This window comes from Psammomys obesus, unplaced genomic scaffold (genome assembly GCF_907164565.1).
Source record: "Psammomys obesus unplaced genomic scaffold, mPsaObe1.curated_primary_1811, whole genome shotgun sequence".
Classification (NCBI taxonomy): domain Eukaryota; kingdom Metazoa; phylum Chordata; class Mammalia; order Rodentia; family Muridae; genus Psammomys; species Psammomys obesus.
Window position 1 is genome coordinate 10,476,472 of NW_026585626.1, and position 18,309 is coordinate 10,494,780.

General features: G+C 40.6%; 1 protein-coding gene across 4 annotated transcripts in view; it reads right to left on the bottom strand.

The window, feature by feature from the left end:
• Positions 1–18,309, bottom strand: part of Satb1 (SATB homeobox 1) — a 92,365-nt gene that overhangs the window by 38,258 nt on the left and 35,798 nt on the right. For all 4 annotated transcript variants that reach the window (XM_055614130.1, XM_055614123.1, XM_055614105.1 and 1 more), the window contains 2 exons: positions 8,308–8,419; positions 5,368–5,822 (listed from right to left, as the gene is read on the bottom strand). In XM_055614130.1, coding sequence (XP_055470105.1) covers positions 5,368–5,822; positions 8,308–8,419 — 567 coding nt within the window. The remainder of the gene's footprint in view (positions 1–5,367; positions 5,823–8,307; positions 8,420–18,309) is intronic.

Consider the following 18,309-nt stretch of genomic DNA (forward strand, 5'->3'; position numbering starts at 1 on the left):
GTGAGACCTAGCCTCAAAAACATACATACAAACATACATACATACATACATACATACATGCATACATGCATGCATGAAACAAAAACATGGCTGTACAGGAATGCACAGATGGAAACACTGAGGATATACAAAATGTCACAAAATCCTCAGTGCCTTATACTGACATTGTTGATAAATACTAAAACAATTATGTGTATATAGACTACAGAAATTAGAGTACCTTCCAATAATCATTATGAGCTATGAAGAATGTTAATAAAGAACCAAGGCCATGAGTCCTTTCAGCCAAGGCCATCAAGGGCCTTCACTACAGTCAAGGTAACATTTGCGATATCTCTATTAAAAATGTTCCACAGCAGAACTATAATGAAAAAGTCAAACCCATGGTGGAGGGCACAGAAGTGCTGTCTTTCAGGTCTTGCTAACAGAAGACTAAATCAGGGGTCTATCTCAGCTAGAAGACAGAGCATCACTTGAGGAGAGAATTTGGTTTAAAGTCAGCAAACCTTTCCATTTAAGCACAGGAATGCCGCCTCTGCCGAGACCTTTCCCCAGACTTAATCATCGCCTGGAGTGAATGCAGGTTCCCTGCCTGGAGTACAGTGTTCCAAACCCCAGATAGTCAAAGAGCTTCAAAGCAGCCAGTGTAGACAGTCTACTGTGTTTCAGAAAACTTTTCTTTTCTTTCTTTCTTTCTTTCTTTTTTTTTTTTTTTTTTTTTTTTTTTTGGCCCAGAGCTTTCAATGAGGGGAGTGCCCCCTGGTGGAAATGCCTGAAAATATTGTTAGAAACCATATGATTAGTGTTTTGTTGTTTTGGTTTTTTAATTACGTAGAATAGTATAGACTAGTCTGGATACAAATGAATACTGTTAGAGCCAAGATATTAGAGTGCATGTCTTGATCCTGTCCAGCTTGTTGTCTGAATGGCTTATGAATCCAATATGTATGCAGTCCCCTTCCCCATTTTATGTCCATCAACCATACTTCAGAGTTGCCAGGTAAGGTTAAGGTCATTTGTATTAATTCCTCATGTGTGACTGATACAGACATCATTACCAACAATCCATCACGCTAAAGAAATAGTATGTGAAGGCCATGCGCCCTATCACATCACAGAACCAGCTGAGGTACCAATGAGAGGCAGCCATTCTATGTACCATAAGTGCTCAATAAATTCACTGAACTAAATTAGGTAAAATCATTAGTAATCTTGTTTCTAAAGAGAACTCAAAAAAACTTGTATGCTATGAAGGGAGTTCCCAGCACTTATTTCACTGAAAATAAGAAGCTGCCATTCATTGGGACTTCATATCTTATAAATAAATAGATGTGTGTTGTATATATGAAAACATAAAATTATTCTGCATTGTCATCATTTAGTGGTTAAGTGAGATCCCTGATTTTTTTTTCCAATTAAAGAATGCATTTACTAATAAATTCCTAAACCTCTCTTTTTCACATTCCAACAAGAGTTATACAAGTTGTTACAAGTAAAATTCATTAGTAATTGCAAAAGAAAGAAAAACCTCCAATAAAATACTATCAGTTCTTCCAAAAGCTCATTATAAATTCTTTAAAACAGCAGATAAGTGAAAGAGACGGCCAATCTGAACAAAAAGCCTGTCTGGCCTCCAGTTTGTCTCCTCTTTGAACATAATCACTGATTAAAATAGATTTTATCAGTTCTGTGGAACTTCAAAGCCTGCAGAAAAAAAAAAAATTAAGTGACTTGAAGAAACCTCCCTCCTAAAGAGAATGACACAGTATTCTTCAGGCTACATGCCTGTTTGGTGAGTTCTTGATCACATGTCCAGGTGAAAGACTATTTTCAAACTCCACCTGCTCATGGAATCATGCCAAGAAAGTTATAAGTAGATGCATTCATCTCTGTCCCTTGGTAGGCTCAAGAGCTGTCACACCAGATAATGGTACTTTTTTTACCTTTTATTCAGTAGTAATATGGATGGTGGACTTTTCTTAATTCATACTGAAGAATTATAGGAACACAGTAGTGATTTCTGTTATACTTCGGCAGGTGAATTTCTCTCCACCACATAATTCACAGAACTCAAATTCAATAAAACATTACATGATGGTCCATTACTGTTATCGGTTTTGAATAATCCATCTAACTCTTTATTTTACTGGAGAATAAAGTGTGCCAAAGACAGGGCAGGGGAGAGCAAGGCAGAAGAGACAGGAGCAGGAGCAGAGTCAAACTCTGGATTCTGTTTAAGTTTTCAAAGAAATCCATTTTCTTTAAACAACAGTGTTAGAGAGAGGTGAACTGAGAAGTGTTAAGTGTCGGAGCACTGGCAACTCATGTCTGGCCATAGGTTTCCATTAAAAAGACATCAAGTAGACGTAACTGAACGAATGGCATATGCTAAAAGCTCCTGTCTCCAGCAGCAATTAAATAACATATGCCTATCACTCAGGAAGGGAAGATTCCTTAAAACAAGTAATTGTGTAAATTTCACCATAAATTTTCCGCAATGGTAGACTTTTTTTTTTTTTTTCTCCAGCATCCTATGTGACAGTCTTGAGAGGACTGTGGTTTAATTTGGGAAGCCTTATTGAGATAATGAGGAGAGTCTCCGGAGTTAGAACAGGAAATCCAGGATTTTAAAGTTACTCAGAGCTGTCAAGGACTAAAATAATCCTCAATTTCTAAGCATGCTAGTGATGACACCGATGTTTTAGCACACGCTGTGTAGGGCGCAGTGCCTTTCTCTACCCGTACCAGAACTTCGCCTCTTCATGCACATATTTCACAGGCATGTTTGGACCGGGCTGGAGCTGCACACCGACTTGAGATGTGCGATGGAACTGCAGAGCTCTTTGTCGCCACATATGCATAAGCATGTGTATTTTCGTGCTCCGCACTCACACCCTACTCTCACTCTGCACCTGCTTTTATTGAAATGCACACACTCTGGAATAAACACACTACATGCATTCCTATGAATGTATAATCACTGAACTAAATGCAGCTGTGTGTGGGCGCGCGTGTGTGGTTTTTAAGTATGACCACTGAAAAATACATACATGCTCGTGTGCGCAGAAGCTGGCTCTCAAGGAACATTTGAATACCCACATAAAACAAATCGTATTAAAAAAAAAAATCCAAACAAGGTCCAACATCTCTTTCCACTGAGAAATACCAATCACCAATATATAAAGTTTGAAATTAAGTCTATTTATCAATAAGACCGGAGTTCCAAACGATTCTGGCTAGTGTTTTTTTTTTTTTTTTTTTTTTAAATTGCCCATTTTGAAAGTGGTATGTGGATGAGGCTACACCATGTTGTCAATGCTCAGAAAAATGAACTCGCTGCCCCTCATAGGAGCCACAGAGAACCCACCTTTTTAAAGGTGCTAATTTATATAAAAATAAAAAATTCACCATGTACTGCAGTAAATCCTGCAGATAGCCACAAATGTTCTGTGTAAGAACCAGACAGACAAGTAGTTAGCGCTTCGCAGCCACAGCTAAGAACTGTGCCGCCCCACCCCCTTCATTCTTCACATAAACAGCACATAGCCTTTGTGCTCTAATATACAACTATTTGCTCCATTTTTCCAGGGCTTATCAGTAAATCTATAATCTGTGTCTGTGTCAATGCTGTCTTTGTCTGAAGGCTTTTAATTGAATTCAACAAACATTATCTGACTTTTTTGGCCCAGTACTAAGCATTACTAGTAATTACTGTATTTACAAAATAAAGAATGCCACCACAAATCAGAATTTGTAGGGGGTGACTTCTGATTTGATGATTTTTTTAAATTATTGCCCCCAGACAAATTAAAGGGTCATATTAAATTTACTAGCTAATAATGAACAGTTTTAAAGCTGTAAAAACACGAATCTTGGTTTAATAAAAAAAAAAATACAAAGCTTTAACCTAAGATATAACGCAGTGTAAAATTCATCCTTTAAAAAACAGAACAATGACAAACAAAAAAGCAGAGAACAAAAAAGCTGCTGAAGAAACTGAGAACAAGAACTGGGAAAGCTCCCCCAGGCCTTAGGAACCCCGGTCTAGCCACAGCCAGCCAAACATAAACAACAGCTGTGACTCTCCCAGGTTCAGGAACTCAGCAGACAAGAAATTAATACTACCTTATTTTTGTACTAGAATTTTATTCTTATAATTGCATAATAAACAAAATAATTTAAAAATAAAAATTAGGCCAAAAAAAGACAATTAAAAAAAAAAGGAAAAAGAAACAGTAAACACAAGAAAACTGAAAAACCATTATTTTATCAATGTTAAATGCTATTTAGTGTGCCTTGGTTTAAAATAAACACCATATACATGATATTAGTCTCGGAACATATTTAAAAAAAAAAAAAAACCTTTATAAACACTAAGATAAAAGATACTACCCTACAGAGATCTCATAGGAGTTCGCCCAGGAGGAGAAAGGCATAAACATTAGGAACATTTGTAGGCCTCAATGGGAAATCTAAATTGAGTATTCAAACTAAGGCCTCCAGGCCAAGCCAGCACAAGGCCTGCTGTACAGACAGGCGTGAAACGCCACCAGGCCGGATCATTCCTCCAGTGTCCAGTGATCTACAGTGGTAAGAGGATGAGAGGATGTGTCTGTTTCCTTGAGACAGGGTTTCTCTGTGTAGCCCTGGCTGTCCAGGAACTCACTCTGTAGACCAGGCTGGTCGCCAACTCAGAGATCCCCTTGCCTCTGCCTCCTGAGTGCTGGGATTAAAGGCACATGCCATCACCAAATGGCATGATAATAGATTTTTATGGCTCTCTAATATTTATTCTCTGGACTTATTTTTTAAAAGTGTGCTTTCTCTGGTCTGAAGTAAGGCTTGTCAAAAACAACAACAAGAACAATAATAATAAATATCAAACCTCTAGGACCCTGGAAGAGGGGGCACCAGAAGGGGAGGTGTTAGAGCAAGTGTGGCCAAACCACACAGTATGCACACAGTGCCAGAAGAAACCATACTTTGTACAACGCATGTAACTGCTTCAAAGATGCAGGGAAACAGAAGAATGAGGTGCCGAAGAACATAAACAAATCATGGAGGAAGGCAAGCTAAGAAACGGCTGCGGAGAATTAAATGACAGAAATCACCGTCAAGCTCTATAGCATCAAAAAAAAAAAAAAATTTGGTTTTCAACAAAGCACATTCCTGTATAAGTCTGGTATGAACAGAAACATGGAAAAAGACACTGGGCTAGACCCTTCTTCATCATCTATTGCTAACAGGCAACATGATCCCATGTTAACAAAGCGAACACAGGGTGAAAGAACAAACATCACCATGGCTGGGGCTCAGGAGTGCAGCAAGAGAAGGAGAAGAGAGGCAGAACAACAGAACCAAACTGACCTGAGTTCTGTTAAAAGCCACGCGTGCAAACACTGCCTGGGAGATTCCCGCTCGTTTCAGTTCATCCCGCACCCACTGGTAGATTTCTGAAGAGACCTCCGTGTTGGTTGAAACCTGCTGCTCCAAAGGCTTATTCATAGACCTACTAACAGGGGGAGGGTGGTTCAAGTATTGTTGGTTTAAGGACTGCTGGGCTAAGAGTCTGTTCACAGCATACTGCTGGTTCAGCAACTGAGCCATCACCAGCTGCTGGTTGACCAGCTGAGGACTGATAGGTGTTGACACAAGCCCAGGGTGCAGGTTCGGAAGAGGGGTCCGGACTGAGGGCTGGCTGCCGTGGGAGAGCTGCGCAGGGGATGGAGGCTGCTCAGCTGTGTTCCCCGGGACAGGCTGCTGGCCAAAATTGACGTGGTTGGCACCTTGTTGGGATAGTTCAGACAGACTATCCATTTCAACTAAAGTAGACAAAAAGGAAAATCAAGTTCAGACAGCAATGGAAAAAACTCTGATCATTTCTAATATAAGAAATATAAAGAAGGCAGCAAGCAAAGGGCACACTGAAGAGCAATGATCCAGGACACAACTTACCAGGCTGTGGCTGTTTTCCTCTACAGATAATTCTACACACACTAAGTGCAGGACACACAGTCTCGTTTTGAAGTGTGGTTTAGGTTTAAGGCTGTGGTTCTCAACCTATAGATCATGACGCCTCTGGGAAAACTCTCTCTCCAAAAAGTATTTACATTGCAATTCACAATAGTAACAGAATTAGTTACGAAGTAGTAACAAACACAATTTTATTGCTGGGGGTCACCACAACATGAGGAACTGTATTAAAGGGTTACAGCATTAGGAAGGTTGAGAACAACTGATTTAAGGCATAAAACCTACTAGATACACATTTTTTTGTGTGTGTTTGCTTTTGGGTCAAACTATTACTGGTTCTCAGTTATAAGCACAAGAAGGCTGATAAAGCAACAACTGTTTGTTTTAAGATGGCTTCAAATAATACCTTTTGCTAAGTGACAACTAGAAACCATGAGCTAAACTAAAAGCAAATAAACCATGATTAAAGAACTAGAGAAAAAATTAGACCTCCAAACAATACCATTTGCTAAGTGACAACTAGAAACCATGAGCTAAACTAAAAGCAAATAAACCATGATTAAAGAACTAGAGAAAAAAATTACAGATACCTCCTTATTGCATTAACTCTAGCAACCCAGGCAAAAGAAAGAAGCAATCTGTGTGATAGAGTACAGTAAGACGGGCATATGCGCTCACTGCCATGCTTGGCATCAAACGTGGCTTGTTTCATTTAAGTCCCATCACAGACACAAAGGACATCAGCAAATACTTCTCAAGAGGAAGCAAAGACGTACAGCAGAGCGAGCCAGCACACCCAGTGTGGCTAAAGCGCGAAGGCTTTTAATAGGGAATGTGGTTCCTAGCAGGTGCTAAGGAAGGGCAAAGAGCTGTTCTGGTACAACGGTGACACTGTCACGGTTCTGCAATTTATTTCCACCTACCCGGGAGGAATGCTTCTCCTCTGGCTAGGACACTTGTATGGACTGGCTGAGAGTCAGCTCTAAGTGTCTCAAATGCTTTGCTGCTACACAGAAGAGACTAGAGGAAGGCTGAAACCAGAGCGTAATCTAAATAGGTAAGCCTCTTTAAGCAGCCATACTTCCCATGCATGCGCTCTATTAGGATTTTAATCATCATTTCTCTTTTCCTTAAATGTGCAGATTTTATAATCAGAGGAACTGGTCATATCGCTATACTCAATGATATATGCAAAATATAACTAAGAACGAGAAGAAACCTTCAATTTCTACCAGTGCTATCAGCCCAAGCAGGCCATTCACATAGAACAGTAATTCATGCAATTATTCCAAAAATTGATGCATTGTCTTCATTATAGCCCTAAGCTATAAAAGGCAAAGAATCTGTTTTGGTAGATGAATGGCTTTTCTTCAAATATTAAAAGCTAAAACATGCTCAGAATGTGGGTCTCTTGTCTCTAAGTCTTTAGGAAAAGTCACTATTGTTGTCACCGTTAAATGAATGTAACGGCGATAAACAAAGATTTATAATAGGGTGTAACACTTTATCTGTGAGACACTCCGTTCCTGCTTAACTTTAACGTGTATCCTTTGGAGGGTACAGTATGTGAAAGAGGAAGGTACATTAACCTTAGCCATAGCGTTTGCTCCCATGAGCACTAACAGAGGCACAACAGAAAATGCCAGACTCCAAATGCTCAGCCACAGCAGGCAACCGTGACCTGTCGTCTTACACCTCAGCTCATCCTGATGCATGCACTATGTAACAAATGTTGACCTAACGCGGCATGCTCAGAGAGGGAGCTAGGCTGGGATTCAAAGTTCAGAAATGACAGTGTTGGTTCTGTTCCAGATGGGAGAGCAAGTGCCCACTTACCCGGCCTGGAGCCATAACAACCACTCCACCTCAATGGTAGAGACCAAGTTGTCTTTAGCAAGTCAAATGCAGTTAAATATTGTTTAAAAGCCAGTGTGAAAACAGGCCCTTCCTCTTTTTTTTTTTTTGCAAACAGAAGCAAAAATCCTTAAAGCATGATTATCTCTGTGAGAAATCACAGCTGATATTAGTTATTCAAGGCCTGGTTAGGTCTTCACTGAGATGTTACAAAATGACAGCTCTCCTCCTCACGCCTCGAATTCCTGCATGTCTGACAACCGAGTCAGTGTGGCTGATTTAAACACAAACATTTATTGAATTTAATTATCTCATTATACTCATACCCACTCCCCCACCCCCAAAGAAACATTCTAAATTGATCTCTAATTGGGCAATCAAAAGATCTGGCTTTCGATGTGACTTTGATAAACCCCCAAATGACATGCAATGGTATGTCACCACTGCAAAAGGGGATGGGCTTTTCCCCTTTTTGCTTACCCATCATATCCTTTGTCTTCTTGAAATGTTTGTACCACCTTCCAAATTCTTGACATTTTGCTGCTGAGACATTTGCATAGTACGTGCTGTTCACAATGGAGGAGATCATACTCTGTGGGGAGGAAGGACATGTGTAATACACCACGGCACAAGGTGGGCTGCCCACAGCTTCAGCTGGGGGAGCTGCTTTCAGTCTCTCCAAATCAACTGGGACCAAAGCTTCTGCTTCTTAGAGTTCATCAACTAGATCATCAAAGGCTTATCTAGTAGCAAGCAGCAGCCCACACTCCAGTATCTGCTCTAGCAGCCTTTACCTAATCTCTGTCCAAGCCACCCAGTGCTCACAATGTACACCAATTCCAAGTCATCCAAACCCAAGGGGGTGATGAGGAGGTTATGACTGAAATTTATAAAAGTAGGATGGTTTGCCGCATGGTGACCGAACAGGACACGGTTGCTATGCGGAGCACGGTCCAGACACCAGAGCCATGGACACTGCCTGGATGCTTCTCTGAAATCCAGTCTGGAGCCCTATCTCTGACCTCTCCCATCAGCACCTGCAGCTCACCAGCAACCCCACCCCCACCCCCCAACAGCCAGTCATGGGCAAGTAGGAGAAATCTTTTTTTACATTTTCATGTTCACAGTATAGAGTTCAGCTGCAGGTGAATTAACAGTGCTCAGAGGTCACACTTAAGCAAACTATTTCAAGAGCCTGTCTCAGAAGACAAGCACCTTCAGACCTGATTGTTGCCTTTTCTAGTAAAGAAAGCTTGAGTTGAGAATTTCAAATGACCACAAAACATTTAAATATCTACATTTGGTGCTAATTAACATTTTAAGAGTTTCCTCTACAAAAAAAAGAAAAAGAAAGAAAGAAAGAAAGAAAGAAAGAAAGAAAAGAAAAGAAAAAAAGAAAAAGAAATAAATGTCTACTTGTCATTTTTATCTTGCTACAAAAACAGAACCTTGAAGAGCTGGCTGGGTATAGTGGTGCTTGCCTTTAATTCCAGTACTTGGGAGGGAGAGGCAGGCGAATCTCTGAGTTCTAGGGAAGTCTGATTTATCAGACTCATAGTGAGACTCTGGCTCAGACAAACAGAAAAAGCACTGAAAATTTTCAGCCATTTAATAAGTAAAATGAATACAATAATGTTAATGTATCACTAAAAGAAGGTTTAAAATAAAAAATAGAGAACACAACCACATTTTCAATAAACAAAAGCATTTTTCCCAGATAATTTTGGTTATGGTAACGGCTGTGACTTAATTCCTGGTTCACCCATAGCCTTTAGTAGCTAAATTAACTCCCTATTGAGTCTTATGGGTGAGACTGAAGCACGGAGCCTCCTGGTCCTGTGAGTAGATACTTAAGGGCTTAAGTTTCAGACTGGCTGGTCCACAGGGAAACAAGATTACAGAACACTCCATTGTTGGAAGGCAATGAACAACCAGAAAAGCCAGTTTGGGGACAAGAATATTTTTATATCATTATCTTCTTTAAGCTACTTCAAATGTAAAGCTCTTCGGGTTATTATTAACTCTGACATCCATCGTTGTTAATTTTGTAGTGCACATACATTGCTGTAATGTGTAAGTTTGGAGCTCCTCCATAGAACTAGGTGAGCTGGAGTCGCATTATTTATGTAAAACACAGTTACCTCTCTAACGAGGCCCTGTGACAGCTTTTTTTCTCATACCTTCTACTTTATAGCCATTTTTACATTTTATTTCTCTAATCAGACATTCTCAATGTGCTCGTGAAGCCCTGCCATTAATCCAATAGCTTGAAATTTCACTAAGAGCCTCCCCTAGTCCACAGTGCAAAGACACTGAGCAAGTTGCCAAAACCAGAGCCAGAGAACTACTTGATCCAGTTAGCCATCCACCAGCTCCCATCTCACTCACTCTACTGTAATAATGGAACGATGGTGTTGGACTCTAAATCAACGGCTGAGATCACTGCTAGAGAATGGTGAGGCTGCAGGTGAAGGGCAGCCGATGTTCTTCCACTTTGGCCCAATTTCTAAAAAAGAAATTATTACCCTTTACCTAGACATTCTGACATTTTCCTATGTTAATATAACACAGCGTGGAAGCTCACACTTGTAGAAACATACAGACGTCCAAAAACTTGCAGAGGTTTTCAGGAAATAGCCAGGCTGCTTTGCTTTCCTTTGTGCTATATATTACATTTGCTTGTTGATGCACTGGCTGGTAGGAAGAGCACAAAGATGGGTAAGAGCCAGCCTGTGCCCAAGTGTGTCCCCTATTAGGAAGCAGGTGATGTACTACAGCACTTTAATATAATGTGACTCTTTGCACCAACGGTAGGAGGAAAGGGAATTATGTATAATGTGAGTGACAACATTCTGAAATGCTTTCATAAAATTAAAGCTCCTATGTAAAAGTGCTATGCAATTCATTATTATCCATATATGGAAAATAGACCTCTATGTGCCTGCTGCCTGCCCTTGCTTACCCCTGTGCCCTGATTCGATCTGACTGTATTAGATTACCCTGGACACCTCCTTCACTTCCCTACTTCATCACTGTGATGCCTTCCATAGGGCCACTGAGGAGACAGCTGAACAGGAAAAGGTTCCTGGTAAGCCTCCTCTGAGCTCCTCACACACGCTCTAGCACATGAACATGTACATGGACACATGCATTAGGAACACAAAAAATTAGGAAGCCTTAAATAACAGAAGGCTAGCAGATAGAACTTTTAAAATGATGTCTTCTTGCCTATGCCTGGGTGTGTCTAGAAGCCAGAGGTTAATATCAGACATACTCCTTAGTCACTCAACACCATAGTTTCAGAGACTGTCTCTCACTAAACCTAGAGCTCATGGTTTCGGCTGACCAGTTAGCTAGGAGGCTCCTCCTGCCCCAGCTCTTCAGCACTGGGATTATCAGCAGCCGCATGGGGCTCTTTGGTATGTGCTGGGGATCCATTTTCAGTCTTCGTGCATGTGCGACAAGCACACTACCGACTGAGACGTCGCCCTGGCTCCACAGAAACTTCCACCGGAAAATGGAAGAATGCTCTAAGCAAATGCAGCAGCAGTCAGGTCAAGGGATGGCAGGGGCAGACAGCAAAGGGACACCTTCCAGCGGCTTCAACACCTCAGCCCAGTGAATCCGGGATGACCTCCCAGCAAATACCAGGAAGTTCCACCCAGCTCCTGAGACCTGGATGTAGTCCCATGGCTCTTACATTTCTGACTAGGAGATGCTCATCCTTCAGGCTCTACTGTGGCCTGAGTCCTGCCAGGCCTTCCCACCTTCTCACACTCAAGCCGGCTGAGCCACTAGCACAGCCTACACTTATCTCCGAGACTTATCTCAAAATGGCCTGGATGCTCACAAGGCTGAGCCCACCTATTACAGCAGAGGGCCACTGAAAGGAAGCACTCCTTTGGGTCACTGGGACCGCCTCCTCCCTTTCACCTTTCAAGATTAAAAGCATTATAGTCAAGCGAACCTTTAAATCCCAACTTCTTAGCTTCACAAGCCTTTGTTCATTAATTTGCAAGAGATCCCCCTCCAGGTTTTTCAAAATCAACCCCACAGATGTCTCCAAAGAGGCTGCTGGTGGCTCCTGCTCTGCCCCCTCGGTGTCTATTTATATGAGCACTTTGAAAGACATAACTTGTGTGGCAAGTTTTCTAGTCAGTCGGTGGCCAGTAGGTTTAAAGACATCAACATTCTGGGAGTCAATTAATCCAACTGACTAAACTCCGGCACTAGAAATTCCAAGTTCAAATGCTGCCACAGGGCACACTAACCAAAACACAGGCCTCAGATCCCAGTGTTGGGAGGTGTAATTTAAAAGTTGGCAGAAATTGGCCGTGGGTCTCCTAACCCCAGTGTGACACAATATTCTCATCCTAGGAGCCAAGTTGTAAGCTTTTCTAAGATCCATAAAGCACATGTCTACTCCCTATGAGGAGCTTGGCTCTTTCCGAGTCTGCTAAAGTTCCGATCTGTAAGAATGCCATCTTCCCAGAAACCCCAGCCCTCTAGAAGGATACCATCTGCCACAGGCTGAGCCTCCTTTTCAGCCAAATACATTATTTATAACCTTTCTAATTGTGAAAAGGTAAGGGTGGAATTTTTCTAAAGCCTGACTTACATACTGTTGGAACATTCTGAACCTTTGCTCGAAAATCTGCAGGTCTCTCGATGTGAAAAACAGAAAAACGCAAGGAACTGGTTGAGGTTACATAATTTTTCCAAATGCTATCTTCTTCCAAGCCCCTGTAGGAAACCACACACGCTGTAGTGTATGTGTGGAATGCACTGACAAATGAAGGAAGGTGGCTTTATTGCTCAGCTTGGTCATCTTAGTGGCCAACTGGACTGGTCTAGGAGAAGTACAGCCTTCTCAAGAGCAAGATTGTCAACCGGGAAGGGACAGTGATCTGATTACCCTTCAAATTGCTTTGTTGTGCCTTTAACAACCCCCCTAAAAAAAAAGCACCCCAAAACAATGCTAATCAGGTTATTCAATCATTTAAACCAAAACTGTTCATGCTTTTCTGCCAAATCAACCAACCACAGCAAAATCTGTTATCTCTGATTGCTCAGCTTCCAGTCAAAAAAAAAAAAAAAAAAAAAAAAAAAAAAAAAAAAACAGTTAACCCCGACTATTCCAAAAGTTTTCCAAATCACCCAGAATCGAGAACTGGGAGAAGGAGGAAGAGGCCAGGCCCTTTTTAAAAGGGAGAGCCGCTGCTCGGCATTTGCATACGACAATGCACTCCTTAGACCCCATTCAGACAGCAGTTCCCGGTGTTTCCGGAGATCTCCATGCTGGCCTTCTGCTCCATACTCTGGCTTTCCAAACAGGACTGCAATGTCAGGATCGTAACTTGCTTGGAACTTAGGTCTGGGCTAACTGAGGTGGGAGGAGAGCGAGCTAGCTTCTACAAAATGGTGGCTCACCCATGCTGAAAGCTTGCAGGCTCCTTCAGCAGAGAGGGCAAGGGCTACAACATCTTATTTACACAATTATCTAAATACGATTAAACAGCTGATGGACAAATATTAAACTGGAAAATGTATAGTCATTTCAGCTTAATGTAATCCTCTTTCTGTAAACACCCAAGATGATTTTTTTTTCCAACCAGAACAGTCCTGACATCTCATAAGCCTAAGGGTGAATAGCAAGAGATTGTTTTTGATAGTTATAAATATTCAAAAGACATGCAGACCATCTGCTTTCATAATACAGGTAAAGCAAGACTGAAATGGTGGCTGCTGTATAAAAATGATTCTTTTAACAAAGTCTTCCTCTCCTCGAAACTATAAAGACAGATGTCAAAAACTGTTTACACAGAGCAATCAGGAGCGTGTAAAATGTAATATTCCTTTTACACACAGTGCTTGCTAAAGAGGTTTTTTTTTTTTCTTTTTCTTCCCATCTGTGTGTTGCAACACATTTCTACAAGTTAAAAACATTTTTTTTTTTCAAACAGAGATCTCATGAATACCCAAAAACATGCGATCTGGTTTCTGAATGCTAATTAATTTCAACTAAGGAATCAGAGTATCTTTTTCCTGTAGGAAGGAATGTATGTTCTGAATTGGAAAACTCCAGAGAGATAACAAGGGAAACAATCTCACCCAGGTTTGATTCTGGGAGGCCAATGTCATGGCTTTACCTCACTAGAATGTATCTGTTCTGCCCATGTTTGAAATGAAAGCCTACCATGGCTAATGTCTTTGTCATAAAGTTGAAAATAATTGAGAAATACCTACACAAGGAAAATATAAAAAACAAAAACTACCTTTAACTCCTGTCTAGTCTGAATGCTGTAGGAAACTCAAGATTTAGTTCCAATGCTAGAACACTAATCTTGACATACCCTTTTTATTTATTATATTAATGTCAAGGAACCATTAAACACCTTTTTGTAACTTTCAATAAAATGAACATTTTGCTGAACAACCTGCTAAACCACCAGCTTCCTTGCTTCCTTCCTTCCTTCCTTCCTTCCTTCCCTCCCTCCCTCCCTCCCTTCCTCTTTGCTTTCTTTCTTTTGAAGCACAATTTCCCAGGTCTTAGGCAAAACTTGACTACCAATGGCTGAATTTTCTTACAGTTTTTTAATGTCAGTGGAAAAGCTGAAAGTCAGACTTGAACTAAACCATCAAACACAGCTGAACCAACCATGTGCAAACACAATTGTGACAGAGATTCTTTGTTAACTGGGTCTTGTTTGAATCCCAAAGGACATAAAATACCACATACAGGATCTTTCTTTTAAAAAGGCACATCCTATGAGATGGTGCCATGGCCTGAATGTGTTGGGAATTAGCAGGTCGTCCCCATCTGGTATTTGGGGATGGGAAGGAGGGTAATGGGTTTCCATTTCTAAAAGCAAGTGACAGGATCACTAAGCATCATATTCTCTAATGTCCTTGTTTGCTGAGGTCCCCCCAGTTTTTCTCTCTGAAGCTTCTATTATGTTCTAAGTTATTCTCTTGGGAGTTACAACCAGAGCACCTTTGAAATCTCAATTTGTTAGCAAAAGACAGATCACTTGTAAATCTCATTTGAACTCCAGTTGTCAGAGTTAGAGAGGGCTCCTGCCAGTCTTGATCAATCCTGGTGCCTAAAAAACGGCATTTTCATCCAAAGTAGCCAGGACACACCAGTCAAACTGAAAACTCATTATAAAGTTCTGAAGGAATACCACAGAAAGAAAACACTGCCATCTCTATTCTCATTTCCCACCAAATATATTTTCAAAAGTGAAAACATCATTATTCTGCAAAGCACAGATATCCTAAATATCTGATAACACAGTCATAGCTTTTAAAGAAAATGCTGGTGTGTTTTCTGTTTCTTCATATAATTAAACTAATTTCACACAAACCCCAGATAATATCATTTGACCAAACTCTCCATCCTGTCCTCATTTCTTCTATAATAAAACCTTCAAGCCACTTAAATGTTCAAAGAGTTTAAATTGCAAAGTATTTGCAAAAAGGTCTATCATTAATATTATTAGTACGGGTCTATAATGTTTCAAAGCAAGTATACATAATATATAGAAAAGAGAATCCTCACTGTCTCTTCCAGCAGTTTTAAGAGTCTGTGAGGGGATTGTCTTTCCAGAGACACCAGGGGAAGACCAATTTTGTGGACACATCACTCCTGACGCACACCTTGCACACACGCCTCCAACGAAAGCTGTGTTTGCAGGAAACTTAAAGTCTCTCAGCATCCTGCTTGTGATAGAACTATTAAAAATGTAAATGCTATTGGGATAAACCTCACAGTAATCTAAGTACACATGAGCATTTTCTTTAGATATGCCTGAGTTTGGGTAAATCTGAAACCCTGTGTTCATTAATACACTAGGGTGGTTTGCTTACTCCTTCTCCGATACCCTTGTGTAGATGGATGAATAGCTTCATCTTTACAGAAGAAATAATTTCTAGTATTTGAACTCAGAAGAGAAAAAAAAATCAGACTCATTATTAATTCCTCGGGTTTTATATGGAGCACTTTCAAACAGCTTTAAAATGCACAGTAAAAACAGGAACTCTGGTGCTTTGAATAATTCTCTTTTCCAAGCATTAAGTACTTGTGTTAGACTCTGAAACTATCCACAAGAATGTCAACTCTCTTTGAATTCTTTCTTTATATGAATACTGTTATATTTGAAACCACATTGCCTAGATATTGGGTGTGTGTGGGGTTATTCCCAACATAGACCAAATGTGAGGCCACAGGACTTCAGCAAACCGTTAAGAACCCTCCTCTACCCATTCCCGATAAAGCAGATTACGACTCTCAGTCTGCACAAGCTCTCAGAAGTCTACTATGGGGTCTACACACCATATTCTCATGTGATTACTACCTCACAGGAAACTGAGACAGGAAGCGTGTCGTTGATTCCAGAGTTTTGCTTACCACTACCAGCTTTCAGACAAGATTCTCCATGTCTACAACATAAATGTAAATCAATGTCACCTACGCATTAAAAAAGAAAAAAATAATAACAGCATTGATCTGGCTCCATCCCTATCAATGCTAGAGAAATCCTGTCGTTTTAAGAAAAACGGCCCTGATCATGATCTCTGCAATGAAATGATACAACTACATTGGGATGGACTGCATGGCACGAAATAAAGAGCTTCATCCATGCTAGAGGGATGGGTGACCACAAAGATGGGTGGACACACAAGTCCCTCAGGCTCTTTACAGAATGGCAGAACAGTTATCTACATTTGCAGTTCTCTCTCAATGCAGGTGACTCTGGACCTTTACACAGCCAAATTTAGATCGTATGTTTAAGCCCTCAATGAAGTCTGCCATGCCAGACACTGGCTTTAGAGCAGTGATGGAGGAATCAGGAGCCAACATGGGGTGAGGCCTCCAAGTTGGCAGCATCATAGGGCTGCTGTAAATCATGGGGCTGCCAGTGAGACCGGGACCATCCCCCTTACTCTTTCTCTTAAAATTGAGAAGAAAATGAACAAGTGGAAGTAACACTTAAAAAAAAGTGTGAGTCTTAAATGTGACACAATTTAAACTACTCTGAAAAGGCTAAATGTGTGTGTAATAATGCTAGGAATACATCAATAAAATTTGTACTTAATAGTGATGTATGATGAGTTCATTTTTAACATTTTCATACCTCTGGGCCGTTGTACTCCTAAGACTATTGTTCTGTTTAAAAACGGGTTAAGTCCTGCAATCTACCAAGAACATTATAAAACCACAAAAACACAAGATAACCTGGAATCACAATAAGTTTTCCTAAGCAAAGTGCAGAAATCATTTGCTCTTACTTAGGAGAGCTTCACACATATAACTTAACTACAACTGGGAAATGGTTTGCAAAGTAGAATATTACAGATGAGATGTATACAAAGCTCTACCAATAAAACCGCTAACATCACCCATGAAATAAATGTGGAGCAATCAGATACTGTCTCAGTCTAACAAAAATTCCCCAATTCTTGCTATGTGCCGGGATCTATGACTGTTGGAACAAGTACAATTTAATCCTAGGGCTTGCGCGATGCTCAACAGGTAAAGGCACTTCCTGGAAACCTGAGTACAACCCTCGAACCCATGAAAAATGAAAGTCAATTTCAGAAAGTTGTCGTCTGACCTCCACACAAGTTACCAATCATGGCATGATCCCTCCTCGGGGGCGGGGGGAGAGAGGAGTGTTTTATAATGTGTGTGTGGGAGGGGACTTAGTTCTGTTACCACAGTCAATTACAGTACTGTAGTCTTCTCACTTCACAGGCCTTTTCAGAACAATGTAAGAGTGATGGGTGCATGAGGAGCAGAGAGAGCTGGAGTGCTGGAGAAAGGGGTGAAAGTACTTAACAAGTTAACATCCTTTTGGACATTGTGTTATCTAAGCTATCAAATCTGCTTAACTTACAAATGGACATAAATTGGTAACAGATTTATATATTGAAACACAATATATAAATTGTCTTTCACTCTCCCCTCACTTTCATTAAAAGTGTCATAATTTTATGACCTAAAGGTGATGCTAAAAGTATCTGTTAAAGTTTTGAATGAGTTATATGTAAGGCCCTTTACTTTTCACAAAAGTTTTTGGTCATTTGTAGTAATAAAAAAGAAAAAAGAAAAAGGAAGCCTGCATCAAAATCTCTCTAGCAATAGTCTTCTCTGTCTCTCTTTCGGCCCGCCACTGCCTCCCAAGTGTTGGAATTAAAGGTATACGCCACCATCACCCAGCTACAAGCTTTTCTTAAACCATGCAGCACACAGAAATGTGATTTCAAGCTACTCATGCCACTTAGACACACAACTCAAGTTATTTAGTGTCCAGTTTTGAACTGAGAACTAACTGAGCATTAATTACTCTCAGCGGTTTTGGGGGTGCTACTCATTCTCACAGCAACAGCACCATTCTGTTCTGCCGTTCTAGATGAGGAAATCAGAGGCCCTTGTACAAGGGCTTCCGCAACCTCATGACATGTCCATGATGGCGCTTC